Source organism: Pantherophis guttatus, chromosome 5 (assembly GCF_059756535.1).
Source record: "Pantherophis guttatus breed Tessera chromosome 5, ASM5975653v1, whole genome shotgun sequence".
Taxonomy (NCBI): domain Eukaryota; kingdom Metazoa; phylum Chordata; class Lepidosauria; order Squamata; family Colubridae; genus Pantherophis; species Pantherophis guttatus.
In genome coordinates, this window is record NC_142067.1 from 86,844,769 (window position 1) to 86,870,775 (window position 26,007).

Genomic DNA, 26,007 nt, shown 5'->3' on the forward strand with positions numbered 1-26,007 from the left:
GCGGGGGACCTCCACCATGTGAGTGACAGTCGAGTTTGTGGAGGTAAGACAATTTGATAAGTTGATGTACTGCGTTTCACTCTCTGAAAGGGAAGTAACAGCCACTGAAGTGGACGGGAGTGTCTGCGTGCCCACGGTACGACGTGGATGCAGGATATTAACTTCCCCAACAACTGAGTCAACAGGAGCAGAGGCACCTTCTTCTGAGACTGAACCTGCCGGACCATAGTCCTGATGTCGCAAATGTGATCTGGGGAGAGAAACACCTAACCCAGCTGAGAATCAATCACTGCACGCAGGAGTTGGAGCCGAGTCGTAGGCGTCAGATGGCTCTTTTGCCAGTTGATGGAGAAACCGTGGTTCTGGAACGCCTGAAGGACCACCTCCATGTCCTTCCGTGCCTGCGACGGTGAAGTTGACATAACCAGCAAATTGTCATGGTAACAGCTGAGACGTATAGAGCGAGACCGGATGGAAGCCGCGACCACCGTCACCAGTTTTGTGAAGGTCCTGGGGGCCGAGGAAAGTCCGAAAGGCATTGCGCAATATTGAAAATGCATGTTGTTGTATTCGAAGCGGAGATAGCAACGATGCAATGGGTGTATTGGGACATGTAGGTATGCTTCGCGCAGATCCACAGACTGAAGATAGTCCCCTTGTCTGATGGATGCCAGAATAGATCTGAGGGAGTGCATCTTGAACCTGCGATACAGTATATACTGATTGAGGCGTTTCAGGTTCAAGATGCCCCTGTGGCCCCCTGATGATTTGGGCACCAGAAATAAGGTAGCGTAGAATCCAGTTCTCTCCTGGCCCTTGGGCACAGGTTCCACGGCTTTGATGGAGAGGAGGTGTAATATTTCCGTTTCCATGTGCTCCCTCTGAACCTTGCACCAAGGAATGGGGCAGCGACGAAAACTGGTGGGCGGTAGAGTGTGGAACTCGAGGCGAAGGCCGTGTTGAATTGTCGTGTGGATCCAAGTGTCGGTCGTTGAGAGGTCCCACAGGAGGGAGAATTGCTGGAGTCGACCTCCGATAGGACCTGAGACCAACGAGTTACTTGCCTCTGCGTGGAGGTTGGTAGGAGGAACCTCTGAAGGGACGCTTTGCTTGGGGCTGGTTCCTGGTCCTATCACGAAATGGCTGTCTGTCTGATGCTCGGTCAGACATCTGGGAATAAGAGCGCTGGTAGTATGGGCCGCCCGACCCCGAGTAGGATCAAAAGGGCTGCCGCTGTGTATAAGGCGCGTATCTCTGCTCAGGACGGCGGAAGGATAGCAGCACTTTGCGCTTGTCTTTATCTTCTATCAAGATCGGCTCAAGACAAGGGCCGAATAGCGATGGGGCAGTAAATGGCGCTGATGCCAATTTCCACTTTGCCTTGTTGTCCGCGCGCCAACTGCGAAACCAGAAGAGACGCCTGTTGGTTACTGTCGCTGCCATAGCCCGTGAAGCAAATTTTGTCGCCGTCAAGGAGGCATCCGCCGAGTATTCCGTTGCTGCCACTAGTTTATTAATGTCCTGGTGCAGCCTGGTATCAGCGGGGGGTAACCTCTCTGAAGCTGGCGGAGCCAGATCAGGGAAGCCCTGTTGAAAAACAATGTAGCAGTGGCTGCCTTGATACCCAAGCCACTGCTTGGTGCGCTTTACGGAACCCCATTTCCATCTTACGGTCCTCCGCCTTGAGGCCATCCACAATGTCCGAAGTCAACATGGAAGGAGTCGATAAGGCAGCGACCGGGGTGTCAACAGAAGGTATGGCCAGAAGCTCTTCCAACTCCGACTCGGCAGAATAAAGACGCTTGTCAAGGCCACTTGGAGCTGTCAGGGAACCTGGTTGGCCAAAGGCAGATTTAATGACATTGGAAAACAAGGGAGGACAAGGAATCACATCCTGATCTTGTTTAGACACTTGGAATAGAGTATCGTGTGGGTCCTGGGACTCAGAAGTTTTCTCAGCAGTCCCTTCAGCGATACCAAACTTAGTAGCAACCTTTGCCTTATGCAGTAAGGATTTGAAGACAGAAGGCCGGAACAAGTTTGTGAAAGTAGGCTTCTTGGGGGAAAGATCCTCATCCTCTGAGAATTCGACCTCCTCCGGGCAAATTTCACCCTCTTCTGACTCCTCAGAAGAAGATTCGGCAGGACGGTGCCTACTGGTACTCGGAACTGACTCAATGACGGGGGCTGGAGCCTGTGAAGGCTGACAGGTAGTAACCGGCCGTGCCACCTCCTGCTGTATACCAGCCGCTAAGATCTTTGCCAGCGCATCTGACAACATAGATTGGAAACTTACAGGAGTATCAGGAACCTCCGGACGGAGCCCCGCCGCAGTAGGTGTAAATGTAGCTTCCGCTAGATGTCTACGGCCCAATGAAACATCAGACTGGCTAGAAACATCTGGTAATGACATCGATACTCCTTTGGAGCGTTGCAAGTTGGAAGCAGCGAGTCTGGTTGATGTTCTGGATGAGGATCCGGCTTGCAAATTCCCAGAAAGATCTGTGCAGTCCTCAGAAGCGGGAAACTGCCTGGACAGAGATGCCTGTTGTTGTTGGGCCCTCTCAAATTGCCTTTCCAAGGCCTCATGGCGCCTCTACTCCACCTTGTTCGAGGTGGAAGATTTAGAGGACAAATGAGATTTGCGAGACTTGGATTTCGCTTTCTTACTGCGTGACTTGTGTTGGGTGGCAGGGTAATTACAGGCGCCCTCCGAGTCAGAAGATAAGGCAATGTCTGCCATTCTGAATGATAGAGTACAGGGCAAGCAGCCGGCCAAAGCAACCAGAGTTCAGCACCGAGGCTCCTCCCAAGGAATATTGCCCACAGTGAAGACTCAGCTGAGTAGGGGCAGATTAGGCTCAGAAGCTGCTGAGCTCAATCCCCAATATTAAGACTGCCAACCCAACAAAGCAAGGGAGGGATAAAGCTGATCCATCCTGGTCAGAAGGCAAGAACTCAAGTCAGTAAGAGAGGCTAATAAGGCCCTAGCGCCACTCCGCTGCTAGCAAGCAAACTGTCCGTTTTATTTTATTTATTTATTTATTTTTAAAATTGTCCCTCCAAAATGGCGGCCGCCACGCCGGCAAAGTCCTGAAACAAAATGGGGCCGTCAATCCGCAAAACTACCTCCTGAGGCGTCGGGCTTGGTGGTCGATGAAAGGCACCTCTGAAGCCACTCCAATGAGGTCCGGGCAATTGGCGCCTCGATGCAGCCTGAAAACGGCGCAGAAGGGTGCTTCCCGGCCAGCGCTTGCCTTCGGAAACGCCGCAAGCTCTCAGCGCTTCACAGCTGACTTCAAAATTCTCGGAGGCTGCCTGAGGACAAGGCAGGCACTCCGGAGCCGCTCGATGGTCGGAGCTGAGGCAACGGCAGTTTTACCGGCTCACCGGTAAACTAGTGCGTCGCCAGCGGCTGGGAAAGCACGGATCCGCCCAGCCGGGTCGGAATCCGGCGCGCTGTAGCCCCGATCGATGGGGAAATAGGCCAGACGGCTTGGAGCCCCAAACTCGCCAGAACCACACAGCAATAAAAATCCCACGTAGCAGCTCCTCAGCAGAATAATAAGGAAGACGAAAATAATAAAATAAAATAATAAGAAGGGAAGGATTAAATTTAATTAGAGAGCACTCAAATTGCCAAGTTCTCACAGCAACTGAGTGAGAAAGACTGAAGCTGATTGGTCAGTGTGGGCGTGGCCTGTCTTTGGGAAGTGATCAGCACTCAGTTCTGCCCAGCAACTAGGAGATACTACCCGTCCATGGATTGGAGGAACAGCACAATGGAAAACACTGCAGTTGTCAAGTGAATCATGTAGTCATTAAATGAATCTGGCTTCCCCCATTGATTTTGGTTGTTGGAAGCTGGTCCGGAAAGGTTGCAAAGGGTGATCACATGATCTCCAGACAGTGCAATTGACATAAATAAATGCCAGGTGCCCGAATTTTGATCACATGACTGTGGGGAATACTACAATATTATAGATGTGAAAATCAGTCATAAATCACCTTTTTCAGTGCTGTTATAACTTCAAACAGTCACTAAACAAATGGTTGTAATTTGCGGACTGCCTGTACCAATGAAGGAGTGCAGGGAGAATAAACTTGTAGATGGAAAAGAAAGAGTTGTCAGATTTATAAGAATTAAAGTGAGGCAAACTTAAACTTGAGACGTGCTACAAGGTTTAAAATTCTGTGGTCTGCACATTATAGACATCAGAGGGAAAAAACAAACGTTTTAAAAAAATTATTCTGTGTAGGTTTTTTGCTTTCCTACTTAAACATTCGTGTATTATAGGAACATTGACTGTCACTCTATTTGCCATGTTTAAAGCAGATGATTCATACTGCAAAGAATTTGAACTAACAAAGAAAACAAAACAGTTCTTTCTTGAACTGTTCTTTCTTGAAAGCTTATATCGCTTTTCTATTATAGCTCCAAGAACATTTATATTGAAATGTTATTTTGATTTTTTTAAAAATAAAAACTGTGTTAGTAATTTTGCTCATCTTAATCAACCATATATAAAAGATATGAATTATACATTGCTCCATTCAAATGTTTATACATGATTATTGTTTATTGCCCCCAGAGATAAGGAGAATCCAAGACCTCGGTGCCTTCCGCCGTGCCCTTAAAACTTTCTTTTTTCAGCAAGCCAGGCTGGCTTAACATATTTTTCAATATTTTTAATTGGTTTGTCATTTTAAACTGGGGCCAAATTAATATATATTCTTTTAATTGTTTTTAATGTTTATATTGTATGTTTTTATCTGGCTGTATACCGCCCTCGGGAGAAGGTGTGGTATATAAATTCGAAATAAAATAAAAAATAAAATTATTGTCTTTCTTTTTTTTTATTTTACACCAAGCAAGCAATAACAAATAAATTACCATATCCTTATTAGATTAAGTGATACATGGCCTCTATAAAATATAAGATTTTATATTTCAGTTTGGGATATCCATCTATTGAAATTCTGTGGTTAACTTTTGTGTACAGCACAAAGATATAATATAAGGGAAATGGGCAAATTAGAAATAGGAAATATAAATAAAAATATCTTCAAAATAATATTGCTGTATATTAATTATGCAAGGATAGACAACTTCTAAGTTCTTCTCATTACAAAAGAAAACCTGAATTGCTCCTTTGAACTTTACTAGTAAAACAACAGCATTTTTGCATCAATTAGATCATTTTAACTACCACACTATAATTTTAGATGTGACTAACACTTCTCTCCCAGTTTATACTTTTCAGCAAAATAGCCTGAAATAACTATAATTGAAGATAGGGTTTTAGTTATAATGAATGTTGTCTATCTATTCCAAGACCATTATTAAAGCAGTTTTTATTTACTTCTTTTAACTTTACTTCTTAATTTGTTCTTATTTTTCATTTGGAAAAACTGACATTTTAAAATACTCATAATTTTATATCTTATATAACTATGAGTGTTTTACTCTTATACTTTAAAATGCCAATACACGTAATATAGTCATGGCAGGTAAAAAGTAATATAAATAACAGTACAGTAATGGATGATGACTTAAGTGTTAATGGTCTGCCTATACAGATACATGTATGTGACTCTTTAATTTAAAGAAAAACAGGTCACTTTCAAAGTTAGATTGTTTTCAGCATTTATCTTACAATTATCATGAGGTCAATATTATCTTCAAAGAAGGATTTATGTGATTAAAAAAATGTGTCTGTTCCAGCAACACAATAAAATTATAGCTGATCTGTAAACCAAGACCATAGTTCATAATAATTCCTTCATTTCAATCCAGTTCTAATATTCGATATTGGTAAATTATTTGACTCTCTTCCAGATGCGTTAAAGAAGAAACTGCTCTGCAAAACACCATTGCTTTTGCTGTGGTGGTGATGGTTACACTGGTCTAAGAGTAGTATATGGTTAGCTATTTTAGATATGAGGTGATAATTGACTTTACAGTTATAGCCAAGACAAATCCTGAATAAGATAAAAACATAAAATATTATTAAGCATTACCAAAAAAAAAATTATATTTCTATCTAATTTTTATAGCTGCCCATTTCATAGGCAAGTGACTCTGGGCGTCATACAACAAAATATGAAGTAAACTTACATATTTTCATGCTTCAAAAATATGCCATTCACCAAAAAAAAATTCTATTGTTGGTTAAGAAAAAGGACATCCCTAAGAATTATAAGAGTTAGCAGACATCATAAAACCATATACATTATTATTTACTTCTTACTTGCATTAAGTCTTGTCTTTCTCTTTCACCCAAACATATGGCTTTCCTGATACTTCGAAGTTCATTCATTATTGCTTGGGCTTCATCCAATTTATAATTCATATGAGAATTAGACATCTTCCGATCAATCCTAATACACAAACATACATTTGAAAGTTTACCCACTTTTGGTAATACAAATCTGAAGTCTGATATTAAGAATTGTTTCCTTTTTTCAGCTGGATGGTCACAAGTAGTAGTGGAGGTGGCAAGTATTAAAAGCTTTTTCCACCTTGCTATTTATATTAAATTAGGTGAAGTACTGTCCTTCCAACCCTTCTGTTGATAGATACAGATAGAGAGGGGAAGAACAGGTAAAAAAGTAAAAAGATCTATGTTAGCTACTGTTCTGCAAAATGGCCAAAGTATACAATGCACATATGTCATGAGGAGGGAAAAACTGTTCTATACAAACATTATTTCAGTAGTGAACAGGAAGGTTATTTCTTAAGTAAAAACGATAGTGTTTTTTTTTAAAAAAAACCCTGCTAATACCACTAAAACTAAAATAAGATATAAAACTTATATCATCATTATTTTAACATCTTTTTGTTGCCTACATATAAACATTAACAAGAGCAACAGCCCTGTCCTTTAACATTTCAACTTACTCTTGCAGTGTTTCTACTCCTTTTTCTTTGTACTGCAGCTCTTGCTTCATCTGTGTTAATTCTCTCTTTAATCTAGAAAGCTTAAAATAAAACCATGAAGAAACAATTGTGCTAATAACCAAAGAAATTATTGCAATTTATAGTTCATCTGATGATCACAGTTTAGTTTCTTAATTTAGGGTTGTTGAATCTAAGATTACAGTATGACCTTTCTGTACATAACTGCAATTAGCTAATTAGACAGAAAAACCTAATAGCATTATACAACAAAATTTGCAATTTGGTTTCAAACTGTGTATGAGCACTATCATGAAAACCCATATTACATTGTGATATTCAGTGTTATTTTTATGTCATATTAATAAATAATACATTCTTTGTCATAGATCAGCTTTAGATAATCTAAAACTATAAAATTTACAATCAGTAACTACAGTAAATTAGAGTATAAAATATAAAAATAATTAAAATATTAGGATTAGTATTATAAATGTCATACTTTCCTAAATTAATCTCTGCATCCTAAATTGCAATTACTTCTCAAAATGTTACCATAAATAAGAAAATGATGTAACTTATTATGTACTTTCTGGGAAAAAAGGACTTTAAATATTTATGAAAATATTACACCAATTCTTCCTAACAAGCAGTCCTTCTATTGTGGTAAAATATGAATTTAAATAATTACATTTAATATACAGTATTTTAAAAAATGATGCTCACTCTATCACGCCGACTAGCTATTTCTGCTTTTATCTGAGATGGGTTGTATTTAGTGTTGGTTGAAAATCCAGAATATGCTGAAAAACACAAAAAAATAAGTATTCAAAATAAACTCTACAAAAAGTTCCTAATAAGCACAAGAAGAGAAGGGAATTTCACTCCGTTTCACAGAAAACTCTTATTTTGCTACTAATAAGGTTGCAACATATAATCTATCTGTTCATCTAAAAGTATGATTTCACTCAAAAGCTAAATTCACTGTTTATTCAAGAGACACAATGTTAGTATTTATTTTACAATCAAGAATTTAGCATTTTATAACATAAACTGTAAGGAAAGGGGGAACTAAACTTCTCACTCTAACTTAAAGAAGAATAGTGCTTGTAATAATGTCCAATTATTTCAATTCAAAATAATAGAAGTAGTGGCACATAGAACAAAATTAAACCAGACTGGAAAATAAGCTTACAAAACAATACATTTAAATAATAACAACTGCAAAAAAGAAAGAAAAATCCATTATAATCCAAAAGCTTCCAAAATTCAAGTAATTTTGTTAAATATAAAGGGGAACTAATCACAAAGTGACATTTATTAAATAAATAATTGTATAAACTGCCCTGAATTGTTACTTAACCTAGATTTACTCAGACTAAATATATCCAAATCCAGTAATTTGTTTCTGCATTATATTTATAGTCTAGGAAATCTTTACTAAATGATACCATTTAAATAACCATGATTGTTAATGCAAATGAGACAAGGATACATAAACTGCTCAGGCACAGTAGTTTATATATAATTAATGGACTAGGTCTGCCTCAACATCTGTCACAATTGCTAGCTCAGCTCTTTTATTTCTGGGAAAATCAAAGCATACACATCTATCTTCACAGCAGAAATTAATTTACAAAAGGAGATTACATATAAAGGATTGAAAGCATGGACATTTTCAAGCTCCCCTGATCAGATTCAAACAGAAAAGAACTTTCTAAAACTCATTTAACTCAATATAGCTAGGAATCAATCTTTACTATAATACTAAAAGTGAAGTTATTTCCAACTGCTTCCTCTACCAATTTTGATTGCAGTATTTTTTGCTATTGCTATTTTTTCCATATAAGTAGTCCTCTACTTATGACCACAATTGGATTTAACATTTTTGTTGCTAAGCAAGAGATTTGCAAAATGAGTTTTGTCTCATTTTACAACTTTACTTGCCACAGTTGTTAAGTGAATCACTACAGTTGTTAATAACATGATTGGTAAGTGAACCTGGCTTCCCCATTTACTTTGTCAGAAGGTCACAAAAGATGATCAGATGACTTTGGGATACTGCAACCATGACAAATACATGCCAGTTGCCAAGCATCCAAATTTGGATCACATGACCACAGGGATGTTGCAGCGGTCATAAGCATGAAAAACAGTCACAAGTTACTTTTTTCAGTGCTTTTATAACTTCAAATGGTCAGTAAATGAATGGTTGTAAGTCAAGGACTACCTGTACTTTGGGGAAACCTTGTTAATTAAAAAATAATAAATTAAAAAGAAAACAAAAAACTAAAAGAGCAGACTTGATGGCCCATTAGGTCTTTTTCTGCCGTCAGTTTTCTATGTTTCTATATATTTAGAGCAGCTACGTGTTGACATATCCACATTCCTATCAAGAAGCATTTTAGAGACAAACTTATTTTAAATAATCCGTCGAGCCTCTCCAGCATTGAGAACTGAAAATCTGTTCCATTTCAAAGTTTTTCCTATCTGCCAAAATAGAAAGGATAGTTAAGATGTGCTAAGCCCAGATAAATTATTCCTGAAGCAGTGAGGATTATGGAAAACTGATGTATCTTCAGCATACGAAAAAGGTGCAAGTAACAAAAAAACAATTGGTACAAACTCAAGGTAAACAGCTCCAAACTCGATTGCAGAAAATACGATTTCAGCAACAGAGTGGTCAATGCCTGGAATGCTCTACCTGAATCCGTTAATACATCATCTAACCCTCACAGCTTCAATTTTAAACTGTCTACCGTAATCCTCACCCCATTCTTAAGAGGTCCATAAAGGGGATGTGCATAAGCGCACCAGCGTGCCTACCATCTCTGTCCTACTGTCCCCATTTATTTGTATTTATTTCTTTCGTTCATATCCATGTTTATGGATATGCCTGCTATCTTGTACATGTTTGACAAACTAATAAAATACAAAATAATAATAATAATAATAATAATAATAATAATAATAATAATAATAAAAAAAAGTAAAACACCACCAGACTGACTTTTGCCAAAAAGGAATGGTCCAATAAATTTCATATCTAAGTTATATGACTTCATAGATAGGATATGCTTGGTAGAAAGCAAAACACTATTTCTCATGGAATTCAGGAAAATATTCCTGGTTATAGGGTTAGAAAGACACCTGTAGGAAGCCTTGATATAGTAACTGTTCCTGAAGAAGGCACTGAGCTGCCTGAAGCTCTTGAAGGAATTGGAGACTTCCAGGACAAGCATGGGTTAGAAGTGCAGGTGAGGGGTGGGGATGTGTATGCACAGATAGTCACAAAGGATGAGTAATGCCTGGATGAATACATAAAGCATTTGTAAGAAATTATATAATTTCTTTCTCTCTCTTTGTGTGTGTGTGTGTGTGTGTGAGAGAGAGAGAGAGAGAGAGAGAGAGAAAGAGAGAGAGAGAGAGAGAGAGAGAGAGAGGAAGAGAGAATTTGTCTTCCACAACATTCTGTATATTCTGTGTGTTTGTGTGAGTGTGTGTGAAGACTAGTTTGTATTTATATTTCTCCAAGATGGCACTAGTCTTATTAGCTCATCAAACCATGGGATGGTCAAATTTATCCAAAACTTAAAATAAAGGCTGACAGAAGGATCAAATTAATTGCAGGCTTTGCTAGTTCGTTAAAGCAAAAAATTCCTCCTGGTTCCAAGATTATCTCTGAGTGGAGTTGGGGAAACAGTCCTCTAAAATTTTACGGGCACAGATTGTTAAACCCAGGAAGGGTTGTAAGGCACAGATGGTTTTGGATTATATGACAATGCATCAGCTTGCTGGTTATGTCTTCCTGGAATATAAGAAATCCAAAAATCAAATAAGAAAAATTGTGTCCACTTATACTGATGTAGAATAGACTTCTTTAGATGTTTCATATTCTTTTGTGATCAGGCCAAACATCTTCTGGAAGTTATATGTAATACAGTAGATGTTATGTCTGAAAGACATCTTTAGATAGCTCAAAACTCCTTGTTAATAATGTTGCACATTAATTTGGTAGATGATGGACAAGAAAAAAGAAATGTACAAGGAACATTATGTCCAGAAACAACAGCAGACTGAAATAGCAGAGTTCCCTCAGTAAAATCAGAAGCACCAGCCTGTATGATTAAGGAGCAGGATGATTGGGAATAGGCTAGAACTGGAGGTTTGCGTGAGTCAATTAAGTTTGCTAAGTCTTAAAATTCCAAAGAAAGGAGTCTTAACAAATTGGATAAATGGCTGAAGAGAGTGCTGGAATAAATTTATGAAAAACATTGGTCAAAATTTAAAATTGCTGTAATCCCTGGAAGTGTGTGACGAATTGTTTTTGGATGTATATTCTATAACTGTGTACTCTCAAATGAGAAGCAATATTCCAGGTAAGCCGATATAGGCAGATTAAAAATAAATTCTTCTAACTTAAAATGATAAATATGTACAGATTCAAAAGAACTGATCCCAATGGAAAAGGGCCCTCAAATTACTCAACTCAAATAGCTCAACCAAACTAACAATAAAAAATGTTACAAAATCATAGAAAGTAGAATTAACCAATTTCTGAATGAGGGCAATTTGTCAATAAAAGACAGTTGAATGCAATTTTGTGTATTTAAATTTCCCATAGTGATTGCTACTGTAAATCCCGAGGCCTGACTGAAAACTCGTTCTTTCGGTAATCATTCTAAGAACTTTGAAATCATGAAAAAAAAAAAAAACAAGTGATCCATAATGTTTAGAGGGATTAAGAAAGCAGACAACACGAAGAAAGCTACCTTTCTTTTTACTAAAAGGTGTATGTGCTGGAAGAAGAAAATTAATAGATAAATCGTTTTTGCAGATTTTCTGCCTCCCTCCCTCCCTCCCTCTCCCTCTCTCAGACACACAGGCACATACACCCCTCTCACACACACCGTGTGCACGCACACACACACACGCACACGCACACACACACACATACTTTAGACTGCCCAACAATGGGTATAATGGAGCTGATTGTTATCTACACTTATCCAGGGATAAGTTTGTGGAATCAGTATTTCAGATTAAGATCTGACTCTTCCAATACATCTGCATACTTCAAATATTTGGATGACAAGGTTGAAGGCCCTCCTCCTATGAAACTCTGATTGATGAGTGTCTGACCCTCTGAGGATTACAAATCTTGCATGCAGTCAAAGGTGATGTCATTGTGGTCCCACTGAATACATGGATTGTGAGCCGGAAGCCAGGTCATTCCCAGGACTCCTGAAAAGTATGAGAGGCTAAAACATGAGAACATATTTGGTTTGGTTGCTGAAAGTTGCAATAGTTTTGTGAGCTTAATGATTGAGTCCAAGCATATAAACTGACCACCAACTGCTTCAAATAAGACAAGATGGAGAACAATGAGTATATTTTCATGAAGTGGATTGTTTTATACAATTACCCGCTATACCAAAACCCTATTACAATCTACAATTATATTCTGCCACCTGGCTGGGTTTTCAGTATGATTGGATGACTGTGAAAAAGTTGTTTCACAAGTTTAGGCATCACTTATTTTCTGGTTATCTCACACTTATTGCCCTTGGTGATTGGAGTCATCAAGACTTATCCTGACATAAATCCTTACCAAAATCAAATAGAGTATTTGCTGGCAAATTCTATCCCACAACTTCAATATTTAAATCAGCTTTGCTGGTTACCCTCCCAGAAGTGGTGAGACTGTCCATAGCATTAGTATTATTCCCATGTATGATGGCACTACTTCTGGACAGAGTAGAATTCTACTGGATCTGGAATGATTCATTCTCTAAAGTCTCTAGTGAATGAAAGAGGGAAGAAGAGAGAGAAGTGATATCTTTCCATTCCATCTGTGCTTACAACTCCTTAAGCCAGCGGTTCTCAACCTGGGGGTCGCGACCCCTTTGGGGGTCGAACAGCCATTTCACAGGGGTCGTCAAAGCCCTCTCTCGCCCCCCCCCCCACGCCTTCACTCACCCTCACCCTTTGCCTCTGTTGGATCGCCTGGTCGCCGTTCGCTTACCCCACCCACTCCCAATCTATTGCTGCCTCCGGAGTCCCAGCTGATGGCTAGAGGGAAAAAAAACTTTAAATTCTTGCCACGGGGCTTCAAAGAGCTAGCTGCAAAGAGGTAAATTCCTGGAGCAGATTTTTTTACCTCTAGCTATGCTGAAAAAGCGAAATTGAAAGTAAGCAGGCTGCAACGTGACAAAATGAGGCAGAGAGATTTCTTTTTCTTTTTCCTCACCAAAAAAGGTAGGTGCAAAACTGCAAACAATGGGAAATTTAGGGCAAAAGAGGAGAGTTCCAAGATTTTAAAACACAAAAGAAAAAAAGCTCTATTTAACTAGGGAATTGTAATAATTGAGATACTATTAATTGGTTAAGTTGTGGTTTGGAGGAATATATGGGGGAAATTATTTGGTTTATTATTATTGGTAAATATAATTAATTGATTTGTAAGAAATTGGATTGCATGCAAATAATTGGAATATTCATGTTCATATTGATTAATATACAAAGAAGATAGTTATATAACTAATTGATTTATATTAAAATGTTGAATTTGTATTAAACAACTGTATTACATAATTAACCAATGTGAGGATGGATATAAAAATAGATGACAATGCGAAGGGGTATAATATAGTATAGAAGGGAAAAATTGAATTTGATTAAGATTAGAGATGAGGATGAAGGGTGATATTGTTTTTTTAAAAAAACAGATGAGGAATAAATATGGTAAAAAGGAAATATAGAAATTGTAAATTTAATTGAAATGACTAAATACTGTGTTGGAAGAAATATCCTTCTGGGTTCTGCTCCAAGTGGGGAAAAAGACACTGGAAACATGGAGACTGCTTGGAAAGATGGTTTAATGGTGGACAGGATCACATGGCTTGATGGGGCCCATTGTGTTAGTTTCTGTTGCTATTGTGTTGCAAATGTCCTTTGACAAAGGACTGACTTTCTGCTTCTGGACCATTAACAAAGGGTGGGGGGCAGGAAGGTGGGAGTTGCTTTGTCTGTAAAATATGCTTCTCCATTTCTCATCCAGGTAGGGAAATATAATATTCTGCCTTTTTAATATTTCCCAAAATATTTCATTCTTCTAGGAAAGGGGTGGGTGCTAACCTCCTACAACTGTTTAAATTTGTGAACCGGCCAAATACTCTGTTCAAAGAAAATACGTTGTATGTTTGTATATGTGTTTCTAATTATTGATATTTATTGCTGTTTGTTCTCTTTTATTTTTTAAAGTTTAACAATTCATTCTTTATCTTAATATTTATTTGGGGTTGGCTTTCTTCCCTTTCATCTTTTTTATTGTACAGCAATCTTTCTCCTCAAACCTACCACCTCTCTTCTTTCCTTCTTACTTTCTCTTCCCCCCCTCTTCTTCTTCTCCCTACTTCCTCTTTCTTTCTCTTCCTCCTCCTCTCTTCCTCCCTCTCTTACCTTCACTCCTACTCTAATTTCCCTTCCCTTCCTTCATCCCTCTCTATTGCTGTATCCTTTTATGTATATGGACTACTCAGAGGGCTGAAAAAGTTATTTTTGACTGGTCCTCGCACTTTTGACCAGTCCTCGAACTTACGACTGTCCTCACAATTTACGTCTTTGCGCTATCTTGTCACCATGATGAAGAGAAGCAGTTGTGAAATGAGTGACACGGTTGTTAAGAATGATACAATGGGCATAAATGATGACCAGTCATAACTGCGAAGACTGGTCAAAAGTGCGAGGACCTGTCAGAAATGACTTTTTTCAGCCCTCTGAGTAGTCCCTATACATATAGCCATGGCTACCCGGTCATATGACCAGCTAGCCACACCCACCTAGTCACATGACCTCCAAGCCACACCCACAAAATAAGCCACGCCCACAGAACCGGTAGTAAAAAAATTTAGAACCCACCCTTGGTTGGGGGTCACCACAACATGAGGAACTGTATTAATGGGTCACGGCATTAGGAAGGTTGAGAACCACTGCCTTAAGCATTGCACTAATGTGTAAACAGATGTGGATTAATTTAACTGCTGTGTGTCAAGGATAACTTGTCACACCAATTCATACTATATCTCATCAGCTAGATTAACCAGTTCTATGACGTGCTAACTTCATTTCAGTCACCTCCTGCCCCAGCAATTGGATTAAATGCTTATTTATTGGAGAAGCAAATTTCATGTTCAATTCTGCAAGTTACCTCTCAACATTAGCATAGTTGTCAAATCAAAACTGCCTTGGGCCAATAAAGTGTTATCCACTTTGCAGCCCTCCAGAGAATCAAAGCTTATTTAAAAAAATAAAACATTCATATCCAGTCAAGGGGAAGTACTCTCTTTGAGATATATGGTTTATTCTGCTAAAGACTAAGCAGTAACGAGATGATGCATCATATTTGGCAATGAAGAAGGCTTTTAGGGCCAGAGATCCATTTGCAATCACTGCTGCAACTGCCCCATTTGTACTGATGACTCTGCCATGGACAGAAGAGTTTCTCACACAGACGCACCAAAATAAATAAATAAACCACTTAAGAAATCCACCAGTTTGATGTATTGGGTAGTAGTTTTCTAGATATGGGTCTGTAATCTTTCTATCCCAGTTCTTATTTTTCTAACTTTTTCTTTTCTACTACCTTGCCTATTCAAACAAATAACATAAAGCATTGCTATACAAACATTGATGGAGAAGCATAGTGTCTGAAAAACTATGAATTATAGTTATTTTAAAAGATAATTCAGTATTGTTTTATTTCATGGGGATTAGGTGGCTCTACACCTTAAGAAGACTAATTTAGCAGTTCTCAGCTACAATTGTATGGGTTTTTTCTCTGTTTTTTTAAACAATTGTGGGATCTGGTGTTGTTATTTGATCTTTTGATATATTGGGCCTTTTTTTCCTTTTAGGAGAACATAGTAGTAGGAGAATTAAAGTTGATTCAGTAACATCACAATATATTAAAAATTGAAAGGGTCTGGATTATATTCTATTTGCAGCATTAAAGAAGGCTGTAAATGTTTCTTTTCTGTCCACCAGGTCCACCACGTCCTGAGTGAGGTATCCTATTCCTAATGCAACTCTAGTGCTAAAGCAGTATTGCATGGAACACCCTTTCAGAAGTTTTCTCAGATACTGCAAATATTTGTTACAGTTACATCTGATGAAGCAAGCTGTTAACAAAAGCACATGGTTTTTAATAAAATTGATAGTTTGAAAAGATGCTACCAGGCTCCTTTTAATTCTATATGATCTTCAGACTTTTTGCATGTTATCGAGAGAGTAGAATGAAGTACAATCTAAGACTAAAAGCCATTGTGTAGTTAAGGAAGCTAGAAAATGTTATTTATTGATTTTTATTCTGACTCTTCCATTAAAAAAGCAATTCTCTGAAGCATCTTACGACTAAACTGTCTAACATGAATGAAGCAATAATTTATTTTCTTCATTCAGTCAAGACATTTCTCACAGGACTTTTTACATTTATTGACAATACCATTCACTTCCCAAGGAACTAAGCCCGAGCCATCATAATGGCAATATGTAAAAAAAAAAAAGATAAAAGAAAATCTGGCCAATTATCATTCAATCAATCTTTTGAATACAATCAGCAAACTCTATGCCAAACATTCAAGAAGTTCTATTACTGGACTGAAGATAAGATTATCCTAGCTAAAGAACTAGAAAGGTTTAGGACAAAATTTAGTTTAAGATCCAGTGGTAATACTTCAACACTAGTAGATACTTATAAATCTAGAGCAGTGGCTCCCAACCTTTTGGGCACCAGGGACTGGTTCCATGGAGAGAGGTTTTTCCATGGACCAGAGGTGGCATGGTTTTGCATGCTGGTTGCATCCCATCGATGGGGCTTCGCTTATTTATGTGGCCCAATTTCTGGCATGCCCAGTGCTGGTCCACAGACTGAGGGTTGAGGATTCCTGATCTACAGGTCCTTCTTATGCAGCTGTTGTAGATCTCCTACCTGCATTTGATTCCACTTTCATGGGAACCATGCCTATGAAATCTTCACTAGTTTAACACATTATCTGATTCCTAACTATCTGTAGTTTAAGGAAAAAGCTTCTGCTTTGCATTCAAAAGGTCCCAGATTTAATTCCTTGTCTCATAAATTAGGATTAGGAATCCCAAGGTCTGTTTCCAGTCAATTTAAATAACACTGAGTTAAATAGACAAACTGGAATAAAGCAGCTGCACCCTGTATCACTATTATACAACACAGAAACAAAGAAAAGTGATAGCAGAAAAAGACCTAGTCTGCCCTTTAAAGTTTATTTTTAAATTTATTTTATTTTTAAATTTTGTTGGGTGATAGACATGTGTTTATCCCAATCATTTTAAACTCAGTTACCAATGATTGGCCCACTATCTCTACTGGAAGTTCGTTCCAAGCTTCCACTACTCTTTCTGTGAAGTAACACTTTCTAACATTATTTTTGAACTTCCCTTTTGTCAACCCTGTCAGCCAAATGACATCCAATGTAGTCTTAAAATTGCAGTGTATGCTGTGCCATAAAATATGACACTAAACAAAGCACACATAAAGAAAATTAGAAGTGTAGCAGTACATTTTCTCTTTACAAACCACAATATTCTATGTTGCTGTTTTGTCTACTTCCCTGCCGCCAAAAACTTCTGCAAATGCCAACCACATATTAATCAGAGTAATTATGTCCTTAAACAGAGCAAATGGTTGGCAACTGTTAACATGTGAAAAAGTATGCATATTATCAAAGTTTGTCATAACGGTTGTTATGTTTGTCATAAACATTTGTTTAGTGTCAATATTGCATTTCAAATAGTAGAACTTAACCTTTAAGAAAAAAATCGAGTAAAAAATCCAATCTTTTGTTTACTAAATATGGAACCAAAGCTACTGAGTTCAGTGTGATGTTTGTCTGAATAAATAGACACGGAACATCTCTAATTTATTAAAATGAAATTTAAAAGATGAAGTTAGTAAAAAAAAACTCATTTTATATTTCAGAACAGTTAAAAGTAAACTAATATTTGCAGCTAGGCAGTGAAATTTATTTTGTTTAAGCTAATGCTGTTTTAAACAAGCTATTTTTCTAGACTCTTTAGTTTGGAGCACTCCAATCAAATAAAGGAAAAGTAGGTATTCTAATATTTCTGTTGGATAGGTAAAGAAGGGCCTTTACAAAAGACAACTATAATTGCTTAGAAAAAGGTTTGGGGGGGGAAGTAATAGAATTGTGGAAAAATAGTTTTAAAACTAAATAAATAAAGTATTTTGATTTTAAATTATAAGTGTAAAAAGCTGCAGCAGTAGCACCAAAAATTCAAAGTACACTACTATGAAAAAAATAAAATTTGGTAAAAATGCTATTATACGATTGGTTTTTTAAAGATTCTGTAAGATTCAGATGTCCCTTTAGTTTTGTCTCAAGAATGAATATGGATTTATTTTTGAGATGAAAATTATATTTCTGAATTATTTAAACCACCCACAACTTGAAATATGTGGCATTTTTCTTTCATTTTTATCTACACCAAAAGATCTACATCTACACTGATCTGTATTATAAATATAACAGGATTCCCAAGAACTATCCTCATGTTATAACTTTTTACATTCTTAACTTTTATATTCTATACAAAATATTTATTTATTTTGAATAATTTGTACTTCCAATTTATACATCATTATTTGCTGAATAATGACCTTAAGCATTCATTTGTAAGTGGAACACACTATTTATTCCACAAAAAGAGGACAATGATTAAATATAGAAGTATTGTTAACATTTACCAATATTTAAAAAGAGAATACAGATTATTTTATGCATACATATTTCCTGCTGATATGACCAAATCAAACCAAATCTCTAGATTTGAACAATTGGGTTAGATTAAGAGCAAATGTGTTGCTCTATATGCATTGAATAATTGGGACTTGGAATACAAATTACTAACTTTTGAAAATATTTCAGTAGTTTAACTGAAATTTAGTTCATCTGGTCTAGATAACATTCATTTTGAAAATATCACATTCTGAATTCCAGAAAGTGAATATCAGAATTTTATTATATTTATCAGATAGGCTGTTCATAAAGAAACAGTGTTTATTTCAAGTAAGTTGCAAAGTTTAATATCAATGTAATCAAGGAGACTTGCTCAAACAAATGTCTATTTGTTTTTCTATTGTTTCACTTATAATAAGCAATAGAAGTCAGGATTCTGAAGGATTTCTATAAGAAAGTACGGTCATTCCCACTTTGTTCATTGTTTGTTTTTCAGGGAAAAATAAGAGGCACATTCAGAACAGAGCAATGTATATCAGCCACTGTAGGAAGCCAAAGAGATCTAGTATTTAAGCGCTGGACTATAATTGGAAAGATCCATGTTCAAGTTTATCCCCAGTTCCACAAGCTCAATGGTTGATTTCCCATGCTAGCTATTAGGCTAGCTACCATGAGTTTGTGGAGAAAAAGTTTGATACAGTATAAATAAAGCATGATTCTCAGTTACTACACCGTATAAAGATAAGTGACAGTCCTTTTGTTGGTAGTAAAATTAATACTTGTAGACCAATGTTAGCAACAATATATCTTATACTAGCTTTCCATTAAATAAAAATATTGTGGAACAGAATCCCAGCCTCCACATAAAATTTAGATTGGTCCTTTATTCTGCAAGTAACTTCAGATAAAGAATTAATTTCGTAAGATTTTTTTTAAGGTAAAGATCATTAAAAAAACCTACAATTAAATAAAAATAAATAAATAAATTGCACATACTATCAAATGTAGTTAATAGTCTTTAGTAATGCAAAACCCTTAAGTTATCCAGAACAATTTTTGATGGATTGGGATTTTTAACTTAGCTAAAATATATAAAATCTTAACTTTAAATTTGAATTATTTGAAGAGGAAATGCAAACTTACTACTTGCATAAGAGTGACTGTCATCCTCACACATTTTATTCAATTGTTGATACTCTTCTTGTGCTAGCTCAAATCGCTGCTGCTTAATTTGATAAATTTCCATTTTGGCATTAAGTGCTTCCTGAGCGACAATTAAATATTCCTTTAGCATGCGCTCCTGTTCTCTTCTCCATTGCTCTCTTGGGTCTTCAATTTGTGTTAGTTCTGATTTAGAAGGAAAAAAGTGTTCCAACATATTAAATGAAAAAACACAGAGATGTACAAAATTCACATATTATGGCAATTAAATCACATTTTTATTAAAAAAAACTAATGTCTAAAACTATACAAACATTTAACTTAAACTTTAAAAACTATATTCTATCCAGTCTATTAATACTTCAATAGAAGTCTTAAAGAAATGTACTTTAATAAAGAAATGTACTTTACAACCAAGTTATATAAGGCATAATGCTAAATAGATAATGATCTGAATCAACCTAACAATTAGACATAATTTAATCACTGCTTCCGTAAACCTGCTCCATTTCTTTCCCTTTGGCTCAACTTCAAAATACTGGAATATTTATTTAATTTTATAACTACAGGTAGTCGTCGGCTTTACAAGTATTTGTTTAGTGACCATTTGAAGTTACAATGGCACTGAAAAAAGTGACATATGACCATTTTCACACTCACGACCACTGCAATATCCCCATGGTCACGTAAACAAAATTTGGATGCTTGGCAACTGGTTCATATTTACAACAGTTGCAGTGTTCCAGGGTCATGTTATTACTTTCAGTGACCTTCTGACAAGCAAAGTCAATGGGGAGCCAGATTCACTTAACAACCGTGTTACTAACTTAACAAATGCAGTGTTTCACTAACAACTGTGGCAAGTAAGGTCATAAAATGGGGCAAAACTCACTTAACAAATGTCTTGTTTAGCAAATTTTGGGTTCAATTGTGGTTGTAAGTCGAGACTACCCTATAGTTTCTTTTCTTGTCCTAACTGGAAAACATATTTAAAGATATCTGAACAAGCCAAGACAATGATTCTTAATTTGTCTTTTTCTTACAAATTACTATTACAAAGTAGTTTGGATGCAACAACGAACTGCAACTACAATTAGACCTTGACTTACAACTACAAATGGAACCCAAATTCTCATCACAATCATTGAGATTGTAACTCAAATCGAACCTGATTTTATTATTACTTTTATGGTAGTCACTAAGCAAACACTGGACCCTGATTGGCCGAGCTCAAAGGTGGGCAGCCAGAGCTCCAATAGCTTTGTAAATGCCCTTGGTGCGGACGACAGGCCGAATGGCATGGCCCTGTAATGGTAGTGTTTGTCTGCGTAAGAAAAGCGAAGGAACTGCCTGTGGGCAGGCAGAATTGGTATATGAAGGTATGCCTCCATCAAGTCTATGGAGGTGAGGAAGTTGCCCTCTTGTATACTCGCCAGTATCGACTGGAGGGACTGCATCTTGAAGCACTTGTATTTTAGGCACTTGTTCAGTCGCTTCAGATCTAAAATCAATCTCTACCCCCGGAGCTCTTTTGGATCACAAATAAGATTGAATAAAAACGCTGTCCTTGCTGGTCCTGAGGAACAGGTTGAATAGCCTTGATGTCCAGTAGATGCTGAACTGCTGATTCCATCAAGGCCTCTTTTGGATGTGTCTCTGGATACGGGGCATCTGATAAAAAACTTCGGGGGAGTGGTGAGAAATTCCAGAGCCAAACCGAATTTCACAGTGCTGAGGATCCACTTGTCTGATGTTGTAGCCTCCCATTGATGGGCATGGAGGCTGAGCCAGCCGCCGATTGGCGGGGCAGCCCTTCAGTCACTTCAAGCGATGATGGGGCGACTTCCTGCTCCACGAAAGGGTTGCTTGCCCTGAAACTGTTGGTGACTCTGAAATTCCGACCTGTCTGGTTGTCTTTCTTGCCTGTCAGAGTATGGTCTCTGAAACTGATGGTAGTCGAGTCCCGTGTCTGGGGCTTGAAAGGACTGCCTCCTGAAATATGCAAGCAGGGGCGCCTATCACCCCATCTGAACAGGGAAGGCAAGGTCTTGTCCCTGCCCTTAGAGTCAACCAGAATTGGTTCCAGGGCCTCTCCAAACAACTTGCTGCCCGTGAAGGGAGCAGATGCCAACTTCCATTTATTCTTGTTGTCAGCCTGCCAATGCCTAAGCCATAACATGGGACTGGCTGTGACCAAGGAGGCTATAGATCTAGATACAAACTTTGCTGCACTTAGGGTGGCATCAGCTGAAAATCCATGCAGGCATCAATTTGTTGATGTCTTGGTGCCATCTGACCTCTTCAGGAGGAACCCTCGCCTGCATCTGGCAAAGCCAGAGCAATGAGGTCCTATTTAAAAAGGAAGCCAACATGGCAGTCTTAACTGCCCAGCTCTAACTGCGTAGAGCTAATTCTGCTTTCCTGTCATCTTCTTGAGGCAATCAGCTGGCAGGAGGGCAGTAGATGCCAAGGCTGCCACTGGCTTAACCACCATAGATGTTTGCAGGACCTCCAAGAAGTCTGCAGCTACATTATAGAGCTTCTTTTCAGCTCCTGTAGGGGAAAGACCCGCCCCTGGATTGGTCCACTGCATCTGAACCACGTCCAGGAAGAGCTTGGGCGATGGAATAACCTCTGCTTCAACAGTCGGCTATGAAAAGAGCATATGACCCAAATCCACAGTACTCTGAGCTGAATCAAGAACAGACTCAGATCCCAAATTAGTTATGACTTTGGCCTTGCATAACAAGGACTTGAATAAATCAGGACAGAAAAGGCCTGTGAAAGGCGAAGGATCAGAGGATATCCCCTCATCCTCTGAAAAGGCCATGAATTCTTCCTCTCCAGCAGAGGAGTCCCCACTCGTAATGGAAGGAGCTTGAGAGGTAAGGCTATTAGGGTCCAACCAGGATTCTTGTGTCATGGCTGGCTGTTGCTGGGCCTAGTAATATGGAAAACTCTGGGGAGGTTGACTCTTTTGCTGCAGGCCTGCAGCAATTCCCTGCGATATAGCCTAGGATATCATCAATTTTAAATGGCCAGGTAATTCTGAACCACTATCCTCCCCTGGGTGGAGCCCCGCCGCAGTTGGTGTAAAAGTAGCCTCAGACACTGTTCTTGAAAGAGAAATTTGCCTCTCTGATCCTGCTACAGACATGCTGGGAGTTGCAGCAGAAAAAACCTCAGATCTATCCACTGATTCCATCTGTATAGTGGAAAACAGCTCTCTAGTGCCATCTGGTGACCAGGCGCTATAGCATACAGGCTGCAAAAGGCTTGGTTCATTAGGGCAGCCCAACGGTCGCTCCTCTGCAAGGCGGGAAACTCCAGCTCCTCCCCTGGGAGGGCTTCCCAAGTTCTGGCTCTTTCCAGCCTTTTGGGCTTTGGCCAGTTCCTTTTCAATGGCCTTCTTGTACCTTTTTAGCATCCATTTCGGTTGCCTTTGAGCCTCTGCCGCTCCGAGCAGCTGCCTTATGGCTTCTCTCTGCTGCTCCTTTGGCAGCAGCCCTCTGGCTGGAGGAGCTCAGCCTGTAGCTCGGGGAGGCTACAGGACAAGCCCTATTATCCCCTTTCTGAGGCTTCTGGCTGGTGGAAGACGCCGGAGCCACCATTTTCCACTGCTTGGAAGGCAGACCTGGCCCGCAATGGGCTGCTGCTGCCACAGCTATAAAGTGCACCTCAAACGCACGCATGCCGCTACCAGCGAAGCTGGGCAGTGACTGAGTCCCCTCCGCCCTTTAAAATTCCTGGCGGGAAGCCTGGGGCCTTGGCTCAGTGATTAAGAGCCGGAAGGAAAAGGAGCCTCTCCGCTGTTGTGTGGCTGGCAGGTATCTTGGCTATCAAAGCTGGGAAAAGGTGGCTAACCAGCTGACCGCATAGCCTGAATCTGCTCGCTGAAACCACTTTCAGCATGAATCTGCTCGCTGAAACCACTTTCAAACAGTTTTCCCTTTCTTTGCTCAGTTAGAAGAATCCAGGAATAGATTGGACAAAGCCACACACGTCTCTTCTGGCTGAAGACTGAGCCAAACTGGTAGATCACTAGGCAAGGAAGGCGTAACCAAAAAAAAGATCACATGCTCAGTCTCCAGGAAGAAGATAGAGCAACACCCACTCCTGGATTCTCTCTCTCCAGCTCTATGGAGAATGATAGTGTCACCCCTGGGGGAAATTCACTTGCCTACGTCACTCAGCCTCTTTCTCTGCCTTAGCAATCTCCTTGTCCAGGGCCTTTTGATGCCTCTGTGCATCCTTCTCCTTGGCCTTAGTGGCCTTTTTGGAGGAACGGGCTTTTGCCCTGATTCGGAGCTGCTTCTATGATAGCTGATTTCGGCATTTTTCCCTTGGGGCCTGGGGCTTGGCTGGGAAACCCAATTCTTCCCCACTTATGGTTTCTTTGTGGTTTCCTGTTGCCATGGAAGCCTCCATTTTGTGAATCCAGCCCTTTGGAGAAGGCAGGTTCGTCCTGAGTGGGAACACTGCTGCCGCAGCTGACTGATTGATTGCCGCTAACAAGTATGCACAGAGACCGGGCAGTGACTCCAGTTCCCTCCGCAAACTGCGGGAAGAGGCCAGAGACCTCTTCTGGATAATGGTGGCTATGCCAGTCAGACCCGGGAGCCTGCCTGTCAGTTCGCACTCCTTGCGAATGTTGGAGGAATGTTGGAGGAAGCCAGTTGCTTTCCTGCTGCTTGAGTGAGAATACAAGGAAGGGAAGTTCTCTGTCTTTTACTCTTTAAATTTTGAAAGTTGGAGCTAATCTATAAACGTCTATAGCGCTATGACTGAGTCAAAACTGGGGACGCAGAAAGAAGAGGCGTGGCTACAAAATATTGAGACTCAGTCTAATGAGCAGAAAGGCAGAATTAACCCATTCCTTGGATTCTCCTCAGCACACTGGAGAACACTGGGTGCCCAGAAAATACACAAAGGATGGACACATTAGTATGTTATATGCCATTACTGAATCCAAAGCCAGGGAGTGACTAACTAGCTTTGTAACCCTTAGATAGTTTTGAACTTTTATCTTTTTTTGGCACCAGCCATTTTAGCAAAAAAATAGAATGTTCTAGTTCAAAGTATCTGTAGGATTTGAAGATGCCCGCTTCTACTACATGATAATTTAAAGGTATAGCTGTGCTTGAAATAAAAAACAAAACACATTTAAAGTTCCTTCAAAACTGGCCAATTTAATTACTGGTAACTATACCCTGGTTATTGTTCTCTAGGAAATGCCGTGAGTGACGTCAAGCTGGCCACACCTACTCAGTCACATGACCTCCCCCCAGCCATGTCTACCCAGCTGGTCATTAGGGAGAACCGGCTGTTGAATTACTTGAATCGCATCACTGCTGCCTTCTCACAACTCACTGGAGCAATGAAGAATAATGAATTTCTTTAGGGAATACAGTAAATGCCAAGGGTTGGTGATGCCATTCAAAAGGTAGATCAAACATCTTACTATATAACCACTCATCACATTGTGTGAGGCCCCCCCATGGCCTGTTTTGGCCAGCAAAATGATGCAGGAGACCATGGAGGCCGAAAACGGGTTGCGTGCGACACCCCCCCATGACCTGTTTTTGGTCGGCAAAGGCACCACGAGCCATTCCTTTGATATTTCCAGGTCAGCCCTGTGGGCCAGATCTAAGCAGGCCGGATTCGGCCTGCGGGCCTTGAGTTTCACACCCCTGATCTAGATAAAGAAAATACTACTACTAAACAGGAATCCCTAGGAAGAGACCCAAACATCACCATCCTGCCAGCTGATAAAGGAAGATGCAGTCATCCTGAACACAGATGACTACAAGGCTAAGATGAACAGTTTTCTGAAGGACACTGCTATGAATGAGACTCTGAAGAGAGAGCCCACCAGCAGTTACAAGAAAAAGGTCACTGATTTCCTGCAACAACTACTGAAGGACAATGCCATCAAGCAGCCACAATACTACTCCCTTTACTCTGGGAAAGCCACTCCATGCATATATGGACTCCCCAAAATCCACAAAGAAGGAATTCCACTCAGATCAACTGTCAGCAACATCAACTCTATCACTTACAATGTTGCAAAACTTCTAACCGCTTTATTAGATGACAGAACCAACCTCAGGCCAGACCACATGTGCACCATGCTGGACTTCTGCCTGACTACTACCTGTT

General features: G+C 39.2%; 1 protein-coding gene across 3 annotated transcripts in view; it reads right to left on the minus strand.

Annotated features, from left to right (window-relative positions):
* WWC3 (WWC family member 3) overlaps positions 1-26,007 on the minus strand; it is a 100,843-nt gene that overhangs the window by 36,089 nt on the left and 38,747 nt on the right. For 2 of the 3 annotated variants that reach the window (XM_034435614.3, XM_034435621.3), the window contains exons 3-6: positions 19,831-20,034; positions 7,625-7,701; positions 6,902-6,981; positions 6,252-6,381 (exon numbers count right to left, since the gene is read on the minus strand). In XM_034435614.3, the coding sequence (XP_034291505.2) occupies positions 6,252-6,381; positions 6,902-6,981; positions 7,625-7,701; positions 19,831-20,034 (491 nt within the window). Of the gene's footprint in view, positions 1-6,251; positions 6,382-6,901; positions 6,982-7,624; positions 7,702-11,973; positions 12,046-19,830; positions 20,035-26,007 lie in introns of those variants that run through there. The other variant, XM_034435631.3, reaches the window with a different exon arrangement.